General features: G+C 33.8%; 1 protein-coding gene across 1 annotated transcript; it reads left to right on the top strand.

The window, feature by feature from the left end:
- Positions 1-394: 394 nt before the first annotated feature.
- LOC130010547 (chaperonin CPN60, mitochondrial-like) lies at positions 395-9,680 on the top strand. Its single transcript, XM_056103514.1, has 7 exons — positions 395-752; positions 953-993; positions 1,977-2,053; positions 5,077-5,177; positions 6,334-6,409; positions 7,049-7,551; positions 9,577-9,680. Exons 1-7 carry the CDS (start codon positions 416-418, stop codon positions 9,678-9,680), a joined length of 1,239 nt encoding a protein of 412 aa, XP_055959489.1. The 5' UTR covers positions 395-415.
- The last annotated feature ends 1,778 nt before the right edge of the window (positions 9,681-11,458 follow it).

Below are 11,458 nucleotides of genomic sequence, written 5' to 3'. Positions count from 1 at the left end.
TCGAAACCACAACAGCTGACTCAATGACAGACATTATCATACAACGCGCATGCGCTACCCATTCGACGACCAAACCCTCCTCGCAAAATGTGAAATTTCTACAAATTTGACCACAATATTTGAACAAACCCTTGGGAGTTATACGGCAATTGCTGTCTGGGGAAAATTTCCCGTATAGCACACCATATGGCGTATGCCCGTATTTATTATTACGGCGATTGCAGAAAAGTGGGACGTTAAACCCGATGGCAATCATTCATTCATCGTAGCAGAGAGCTTTACTAATCTTTGATCTAAAATACTGTAGTTTACTAGGGATTAAAATGACGTCCAGCACTGATATTGATATAGCCTAATCCATGCTTTTAAACGTATATCTTTTGTAGATGAGGAGCTCACTTCCGAAAGGGAATCGATGATCCAGAGGAGAATTATTGTTCTTGAAAATGAAATCGAAACCTTGCAGTTACAAATACATGAGCTGCTTATTGAAAATACAGCTTTAAAGACAACATCAGCCAACTCTCAGGAAATGGAGAAATACCAAGAATATTTAGCTAAAAAATATACTGACAAACTTCAAGATAAAGAACTGATTATTTGCCGCTTACAGGAACAACTTGATCAACAAGCAACATATAGCAATGTAGACATGGACCGAACAGATGATGAACGACTAGATCAAGATAAACCCCTGATATTATTACCAATAGATGACGATCTAAATAAAGACCAGGTGAATCATGGAGAAGGTATGTCGGTGATTGAGCATAGCTGATATACAATTTAAATATATTTTTGTTAAACCACTCTTGAAATCAATTTTTGTCGGCATACTTTTGATCTTGTCATGATTTATTGTGAAACAAAGTTGTGAGTTTTATTTTGTAGACTATGTGTAGTATGTTATGTATGAGGCAGTGTATGTAAACTATTATTTATTTTCTTGCAGACATATCGGCTAAACAGCAAACAGAAAGAAGATTAGTACCAGTAAGATATTACCGTATACATTTCCTGTACTTCTGTACTCTATACACTAGATATTGATGGATGGACACTTTTAATAGTAGAGTAGTTAAAAACATAAATTTCAAAATTCAGTGAACAAAAAGATGACGACACTATACGACCATAATTAAAGATACATTATGGGAGATTAGATAAAGAGATGACAGTTCTCACTATAATAGTTAAAAATTAGATACTGTAAAGGGAATTTGTGGAAAGGTCAATCAAATCGATCCTCTCTGAACCCAGAATTTAGCGATCATCATTACTAAAATCGGTAGGATAAAAAACATAGTCTCGATTATCCAGTTTTTGATTTAATCAGCAGCAGCAGACCGGGTTCTAATCCAGTAAATAACACAGGCTAGCGATATTACCGAGAGTTGATACTAGCGATATTACCGAGAGTTGATTATGATCTGGATAAGTTAATTACTGCCTAATTAATGGTTTATATAACATAACATTTCAGGTCTAAGGAAAGACCTGCAATTGGCAGATTTAGCTCTTGCACTAATGTATGTTTAATGATGACGACAATATATAAGCATAATTAAAGATGACGAAAATATATAGATATTTTTTGGCAATATGTAATTATGATTAAAGATTAGGACAAACTGTAATTATAATTAAAGGATTTAACAATTAATTATCAGTAAGACATATTACTAGGTTTTATCAAGTAGTTATAGGTAAGGCATCATTATCCATAGCTACAATAAATACAGGCGTACTTACTCTTTCTGGAACACCGGATACCACTTATTACTTGGGTGAAAGACAGATGATGCATCAGGTCCATGTATTCTTCTAGATATATTTATACTCTCAATACTATTTTATATATTGTAAAAAGTTAAAGATGTTAATCTTAATATTTCACATCCTCCATTGTAAGATACTAAACAAAGCACGATAAAATGTTATATCCAAGTTAAATATATATGAGTGTTTTATTTCAGGGCAAGAAGGATAAAACTAATAAAACATCAGTTGAAGAAATGGAAAGTGGTACAGATAAGGTCTTCACTCTCGATTTGTAAGTTCTAATATATTTATATTTTGGGGTCGGAAGAAATCATAGTCAGTTTATCCATTTTACATTCATAAATACGTATTGTCCCCCGCCTTTCGAAGAAAACAGTAGACAATTAAAATGGGTCTGTCCGTCTGTCTGTCTTTCGGTCTTGGGGACACAATAACTTCCCTTTTAATTGAGCTAAAATGTTCAAACTTGGTGTAGGTGTTTATTAGGTTGGCTCTCTGAGCTCAATTACGTACGTATATGGCTCGCCCAAACTCATGCATATTATTGGCGTGCACGTGCTGTTGACCTGTATAAAAGGGTTGATTAGCGAGGGTGAAGATTACATATCAGAGATGGTCGCTTGTTACTTAGCCCACGACGCTCAATCGGATTAAAACACAGATCCTATTTCGTTTCGTTTTTTATAGTTCAAAATTTGGTTTTATTTGTCTGTACTACGCTAAGATCTGGAAGAGTTGTTACATAACCTGCGCTCTGGATGGCGTGAGAGATTAGCCAATGACACAATCTTTTACGGCGACTTCTTGGCGTGCGATACACGGAACTGTGGGTAAACCACTAGAAACGTCCACGCTTATTGATTTATCAATGTCTGACGTCATAGGGTCAAAATCCGTTCGTACAACCTCTGCGGCAAACTTTTACTACTACCGGTCAGATCGTCATGAGGTGCAGAAAGTGTTTCGCAGACTGTAGTTAAAATATCCATCGGGTGACTTTGTGCTATGTCTTGGTGTCTAGTCGGATTCGGTTTGTTACCTAATTCCCATCCGTCGGCTTTTCGGGTAGAAATCATGGAATAAGCTTTATTTTGTAGGTTTTGATGTTTGATTACAAAAAAACAATGTTGACAAAAAAACAATGATGGGCACGTGGCGTAAGCACCACGCTGCCGCTTTGCTCTTTTTGCCTTCATGCCAGGAATAGGCTTCACTTTCACAGGAAAATCGATGATAAATAAATGCTAATAATGTGTTTAGAAAAATTTCCACCACCTTGGAAATATGCTAAATTGGTGAACATACGACCATTTTACGTAGTTGTATATGACAGAAATCGAATCTGCCTCCCCGAAAACAACCAAAGACAACTACTTAATCGAAATCAACCCATTGTCCAATTTTCCCGCCACAAGTGGCAGCAATATTGGAAATATACTAAATATGTAAACATGTGATCATTTTACAAGGTTGTAAATGTCAGAAATTGATTCTACGTCCCCGTAAACATATATATTGACACCAAACACGACCACTTAATCAAAATCTGCACATCGTCTCATTTTCCCGCCAAAAATTCCCGCCATCTTGGTAATATGCTAAGTATATGAACATGTGATCATTTTACAAGGTTGTTAATGTCAGGAATGTAATTTGTGACCCCCAAAACATATATATTGACACCAAACACTACTACTTAATCGAAATCAGCACATCGACCGATTATCCCGCTAAAAATGTGCGCCATCTTGGAAATATCCTCATGAAATGATGGAAAACAATCTGAGATATAGTCATGAATGCTGCCAATATTAATACATTGCTAAATCACAGTTGATATGTCGATAACATTATAAATAATGTGAAAATAAAAAATAATTTGGAATATTATCGCAAAATGGCTGCCCTCAAATAATGGCCTCCCATACTGTGAAGACCTACTCAAAAAAAATGTCAACATTGATTTTTTGTAATCAACCATCAAAACCTACAAAATAAAGCTTATTCCACGATTTCTACCCGAAAAGCCGACGGATTTACATTAACGATCGGACTAGTCATCGATATTAGGATATTATGGCTCTTTTCGAAGACAGCGTCTCATTTTAGAAATTTTGTTTAATCGCTAAATATAAGTTCATTTTTGTTAGGACTGTACGATGTTCTCAATATAGTCATTTATCGCGATATGGTATTTTCAGACCCAACTACGATATAGTGGTTTATCGAATATCGCCAAAAACTTCAAATATCGAAAAAAATTATCATAAACATAGATAATAAATACACTATACAGCAGTTGAAATTAGCCGACGACAATAAACTATGATAAAACTAATGTTTTGAGTATCGTTAAATGTTGAAAACACTTACGCGGCTAATTACCAGGCTATAAATAGGCTGTCATATTTTAAAAAAAACCGAATATTTTTAGAAAACTCGACGAAACTTAATTTCTGAAAGCAAGAATAAAACGATCTATAAATAGATTACTGTCACTGTTAGGTCAGGAATACCGCAGCCAATCGAATGCTTGAATGGAAGATAGTCCGGATCATTTAGTATTGTTAAACTGTTTAAATTTACAACACAAGACTTGAAGATCGCATCTACTTACTTCCGCTGCACGTGATTTTTGAGAATTTTCTTACACAAGGTCACAAGCAGACGCTTTTTAAACATCAGCGGTGTGTAGCAGTTGTATGTAATTTAATTATTGAAAACTTAGCTAGTACTAGCAGTACAAAAAGCATTGAAACGTTTTTATCCAAAAAGGATGTTGTTTTGTTCATTTTAATAAATCTATATTATAAAAAAAGCAAAGTTTAAAGTGTATGAATAAAGCAATTCTTACCCACAATTATTACTCACACTGTAGTCAGCTTTAATGCATTTAACACATTACCCCACAAAATCTCGGGGAAATATTACAAAGTGAATTTAAAAAATATTCTCATGAATTAAGATATGACAAGACATATAAGATGTCAAAATATCACTGATCATCATGAATTAAGATATGACAAGACATATAAGATGTCAAAATATCACTGATCGGGTGAATTACATAATTTTTAATCATCGTTAAATTTTGAAGTCACATTTCTCGAAAACTTGTCAATGTGGGTTGGCCCACTTTAGTACTGATCTCTTCAACTATGAGAACAGCCAGGTAACACAGTTTAAAAGATATACATTCTATACAGCATGCTTAGGAATCTAAGCATCTTTCCGTCAACCAAACAGACGTTATTACTGTTCTTTGTGTTTTATCTGAGATATTTCTTGTTTTAGAATGGATAAGACCAATGTACAAAGGGATGGCAGAACATTTAAAAGAAAAAGCTCAAACGAGAGTGATGTTGAAATGGAACACCTGATACCAACTAAAATAGGTAAAGTGATAAGTTGTAAACTAAGTTCTCCATTTGTAACGATTGCGATACGGTATTACTGTTGTTGTACTATGGAGCTATTTTGTCCTCGAATTGTGTATCGAAACTATATTTGTCCTTGATTTATAAATTTTATACAACAGTTTAGTCAGTTATAAAACAGATCCAATATATAAGACATTATACATTCTAACATTGGTGCATATTCCTGATGCAATGGCCCGAGAAATTTCTCTCTAGCTATTGCTATACTTAAACTGAAAACTTGAGTTTTTGATGGAGTGTGTCCATTTGCTGATGTCCTATCAAATCTTTCCTGTGTAGGCCTACAGTAAAATAAAGGGAATTTCCATGACTGCCGCTTAACGTTGGCGACCTCTTTGAAACATAATATCACAGTGCTTGTGAGTGCTGATTTCAAGAAATGTTTTAACCCTGGCCTTGGATGCATCGGGAGCAAACATCGATAATCGCATCGGTAAATTTGGCCGTCGCAGAAACTCGCTATTGGAACGAAAATTATTTGACTCAAATCTTCTATATAAATTCTATAAACGTGTCTGTTTGTACCAATTATTACTGCCTACCAAGTATTCGATAATATTTATCCATTTTTGTTTAGATAATCCATGAATTATATATATTATTGTATTTCTATCCAGTTTGGTGAAACACAATACGTAACATGACAGCCCTTCTCTTTGATCTGGGTTCTTCGTCGGTTGATTAAATGTATTAAAAGCTGGTTAAAATATTGTTCGTCTGCTGTGTGCTCCAAGAGAAAATCAAAAGATTACACGTGTGCGTCGATTACCGAATGTTTACATTGTAGGAATTCAGGATAGCCTCGTTTATAAAACAATTAGTGCCAGTTAATTGTGCGTAATACATGTCGCGCGTTATGACGTAATGTAGCCGCGATTGTCACCAAACACTTTACGGTAACATATTAAGAGCTGGTTAACCCCGAATGGTTTTGTTACGTAGTAATGCATTGGTTGTTGAACGGGCTATTGAACCAATCATAATTTGCAACAGAAATTGGAGGGGAGTAGGGCAGTGTTTGAGTGGGATTAGGTCTAATCAAACGAAAAACTTCGTGGAGTATATTTTTATTGGGGCATAATTGATCTATTAACTTTTTATTGCCTTCTAGCAAAACTATCAGTTGAAAGTGAAAGTGAAAGTGACGATATCAAAGAAAAACATGAAATCCAGAAGATACAGGCCAGGTAAAACTATAATTATTATCAGATATTATTATCATTATTATTAATGGATAAACTATCATCACTATGCATAGATTCAAATGATGTATTATCGTTGAAAATACGTTATAAGAATAAGTGCGTTTTTTGATGTCTTAAATAACGCCAACCATGAACAGGTTCTTTCCAGAGCAGAGGGGCATGAACAAACAATGAACGATTGCAAAACGAACATAAGTTTGCAGAACGTTCTACTAACAAGAATGGGCCTGTTGGAGATCTGAGATTACTTTTAAGAAAATAAACTTCAAGGAGCTCTTAAAGATATGGGGGATCTAAGTTAATTAAGTATTTATATGTAAGGAAGTGTATTTAAACTTAAATAGGAGTAATATGATATGAAAGTTGGACTTGAGTTATTAAACTAGCAGCAGAATTTTGTACTTTTTGCAGTTTATCAATCAGTTTGACAGGAAAACCAGAGAGCAAAGAATTAAATAATATAGTATTGATGTGATATACAAATATGTGTTCTAATCTGACTAATTTACCGTACAAAGTAGTAACAGATAGAGAAGTAACAATTAAAAGATAAGACTGTTTGGATTAACTACCCATTTAAATAAACGTAAGCATAATTATCAATATTGTTATTTCCTACAGATTATCTCAAGCTGTTAATGACATCAACATTGATCTAATGGAAACCATATTAAAAGAACTACAGCCAGATGACGTCAGAAGACTACAAGACGTCATTATAAGTTTAACCTGTCAATCATTAGAGAGAAGATATTTATCACTTGTTAAGTGTTTATTTAATAATATTATAATATTACAATCTGATGGTCAACTTGATATTAATTTAAATATACAGTTAATGACATGTGCTATAAAATCAGATTTTGTTGAAGGTATTCAGTATCTCTATAGTAAGAAATTATATTTACAGGTTGAACATGACGATAAAGTATGGAATGCTTTGTTAGAATCTGTTAAGTATAATAGTTTCAATATTACTAAATATCTTTTAACCGTTTCTGATTTAAATCTCAATCCAGACTCTGATAAAACTATATTAATGTTTGCTAAATCTGGTCAAATGTTGTCAATTCTTTTAAGTAATGATCAAATCAAGAACATGATTAATTATAAATCTAAATATGGTTACACTGCGTTATTTTACTGTATAAAAAACACCGATAATGTGGCCGAATGTTTAAACTGTACTAACATTCTAACAGAAGCTGGAGCTGAATTCGACAAGTTCAATCTAAATAAATCATTAGAATATGTTATTTATAAGTATGGTGATACAAATACGTGTTTAGATATTATATTATTATTAATACAACACGGTGCTGACTTAAACATGGTTGGCGAATTGGGTAGATCACCTTTAACATGTGCGATAATACGACATGGTGATAAAGATACGAGTTTAGGTATTATAACATTATTACTACAACATGGTGCTGACTTAAACATGGTTGACGGATTTGGTAGATCACCTTTAACATGTGCTATAATACGACATGGTGATACAGATACGAGTTTAGGTATTATAACATTATTACTACAACACGGTGCTGACTTAAATATGGTTGTCGGGGGTCACTCGCCTTTAACATGTGCTATATATCACCATGGTGATAAAGAAACATGTGTGGGTATTATAACTTTATTAATACAACATGGTGCTGACCCTACCCAGAGTGTAAATACAACAACGCCTTTAATGTATGCCTCCCAATACGCCCACTATATAGATATTGTTAAATTAGTGCTTGTAGATATTGTTAATGTAAATAGAACTAATGATCATGGTTTATCCGCTTGTAGACATTGTTTTGTAAAAACGGTGAAAAGTAAAAGATATTTTAAAACTACTCTGGCTATCTTTAAACTTTTAGTCGAGTCTGGTGCTAATTTGGTTGCTGATGGACCTGAACTACTGTATGATATTATGAAATTCGGCCAATTAAATATTTTTGAGTATTATATAGGATTAAAGCCATTAGTGAATAGTTTTACTGAAACAACAAATCGAAATATTTTTCATCTTTTGGCTCAAGTGAAATATGAGTTTACACCAGAGAAGTTTAATTGGTTGTTTAATTCTAATATTGATATAAATCATAAAGATTCTCTAACTAACACTCCTCTTATTATTGGTGCTTTCTTATTGAACCATAAATACCTGGACTTGATAACAAAATACGGTCCTACATGTGATGTTAATATACAGAACAATAAAGGTCATACAGCCATACACAGTGCTGTAATCGGGTGCCTAATATCTAAGTCTAAACTGAAACAAACTGGAAATTCGATGGACGATTCACTGAGTGAACAATATGAAACTTTTCAAGAATGTGTCAAACTTCTACTCGAGACTGGTGGTAATATTAATAGTCAGGACAATAATGGAAAAACTGCTTTGATCTTAGCGGCCAAGAAAAATAATAAATTTATTATACAATTACTACTTGAATTAGGGTCAAATATCAATATTTTAGAAACAAAATATAACACATCTGCTTTACAGTTTTTGGATCTTGATTATGGTAGACATTGTCTAAAAACATGTTTGATCAGAGGTGGCCATAAACTTCTGAATTTACCAGGACCAGATGGCAATACACTGATACAGCGAGCTTTACTTTTCCCTACCTGTTCTGATCCAGAGAAAACTGTTGATGTAATAAAATATTTAGTTGCTGAAAACTGCTGCCTTCAGCATCTTCAGTCTGTATCTACTGAACGTAATTACTACAATGACGATGTTCATTTACAAGATTTTGACAGTAAAGAGAGAAATAAACTTAGACAACTACTTTATCGAAGTGGGGCTCCAGAAGAAGAGATTGTTTCGACTGTTAATTTCAAAATGGAGGATGAACAAGATAGACGAACTAGAATGTTTCATTCTGCACAAGATGGACGAGAGGAGATGTTTCACTCAGAGAACAGGGAGGAATTCAAGTTTGCATGTTTTAACCTATCTCTTGAAGAAAAGTGTATAAGGGTCATCAGGCAGAAATTGGGACTAGAAATAAAGGAGAAAGTTGAACAACTGCAGTTAGCTAACAGTCTGGCGAAGAAGATCTTACTGGTTGATCTTCTTCCTAAAAAATACTTTATCCGTTATTCCATGGATGATTATCCGGATGAGGATAATATAATGGAAGATGACGATGGTGATGACGATGATGATGATGATGATGATGATGATAATGATGATAGCGACAATGATTTTGATGACTGTGATTACCAAGGTTATAATCTGAAATGACTTGAAGATGGAGATGATGATGATAATGATGATAACGATACTGGCGATGATTATCATGATGATTAGGCTGATGGTGATGTTGTTTCTGTATAGCGACAATGATTTTAATTATTATGATTACCAAGAAATGATGATAGCATGTGAGGGTGATACGTATGTTAGTAATGGTGATGACAATTAGATGTTGAAGGATGAAGTTATTATAGATGAGGATGGTAAAGATACGGATGTTAGTGATGGTGATGGATGTTGAAGGATGGTGCTGTTATAGAAGATGATGATAAAGATACGGGTGTTATTGATGGTGATGACAAGATGGATGTTGAAGGATGATGTTGTTATAGATTGGGAAGATAAAGGTACAGATGCTAGTGATGGTGATGACAAGATGGATGTTGAAGGATGATGATGTTATAGATGAGGAGATATGGATACAGATGCTAGTGATGGTGATGACAAGATGGATGTTGAAGGATGATGATGTTATAGATGAGGAGATATGGATACAGATGCTAGTGATGGTGATGACAAGATGAATGTTGAAGGATGATGTTGTTATAGATTGGGAAGATAACGATACGGATGTTACTGATGGTGATGACAAGATGGGTGTTGAGGTATGATGTTGTTATAGATGAGGATGATAAAGATACGGGTGTTACTGATGGTGATGACAAGATGGGTGTTGAAAGAAGATTGGGTGGAGAGAAGATGGTGGTAGTTGTAGATGTTGAAAGATGATGATGATGACGGTGATGGTTTCATAAACCTATTAGTGATGAAATGGTGAATATTATATATAAGTTGACTGGGGATAATGATTATGGTAGTAGACGTTGTGATTGCATGGGTCAGTGAAGATATTGGGATATACCTATTGGAGATGTAGACATAATGACATGTGGATGGTGGTGATGATTGATTGTAGCAGAAATCAGAAATTTCCCCGATTTTGATTGGTCGAAAATTGGGGTCGAATGGAACCACTCTAAATTGTCAAGGCGAATTACTGCCTATAAATATAACAGCGTACTTTATTTTCATTTTTGTGCTCAAAGATCTTCCTTAACTCAAATCACCACCATGTTATTATTAATAGTTTATCACCACCATGCTATTATTGATGGTTGATCAGCACGTGTTTACTATTAATAGTTTATCACCGCCATGTTATTTTTAATGGTTTATCACCACTACGATATTATTAATAGTTTATCACCACCATGTTATTATTGATGGTTTATCACCAATATATTATTAATAATGGTTTATCACCACCATGTTATAATTAATGGTTTATCAGCACCATGTTATTATTAATAGTTTATCTCAACCATGTTATTATTAATAGTTTATCACCACTATGTTATTTTTAATGGTTTATCACCATCATGTTATTTTAATGGTTTATCGCCACCATGATATTATTAATGGTTTATCACCACCGTGTTATTAATAGTTTATCACCACTATGTTATTATTAATGGTTTATCACCACCATGTTATTATTAATGGTTTATTACCACCATGTTTTTTTTAATGGTTTATCACCAATATGTTATTATTAATGGTTTATCACCACCATGTTATTATTAATGGTTTATCAGCACCGTGTTATTATTAATGGTTTGTCAGCACCATGTTATTATTAATGGTTTATCACCACCATGTTATTATTAATGGTTTATCACTACCATGTTATTAATTGTTTATCACCACCATGTTATTATTAATGGTTTATCAGCACCGTGTTATTGTTAATGGTTTATCACCACCAT

Source organism: Patella vulgata (assembly GCF_932274485.2).
Source record: "Patella vulgata chromosome 5 unlocalized genomic scaffold, xgPatVulg1.2 SUPER_5_unloc_1, whole genome shotgun sequence".
NCBI lineage: Eukaryota > Metazoa > Mollusca > Gastropoda > Patellidae > Patella > Patella vulgata.
Note: the sequence above shows the minus strand (reverse complement) of the source record. Positions and strands in the feature narration are given on the sequence as shown.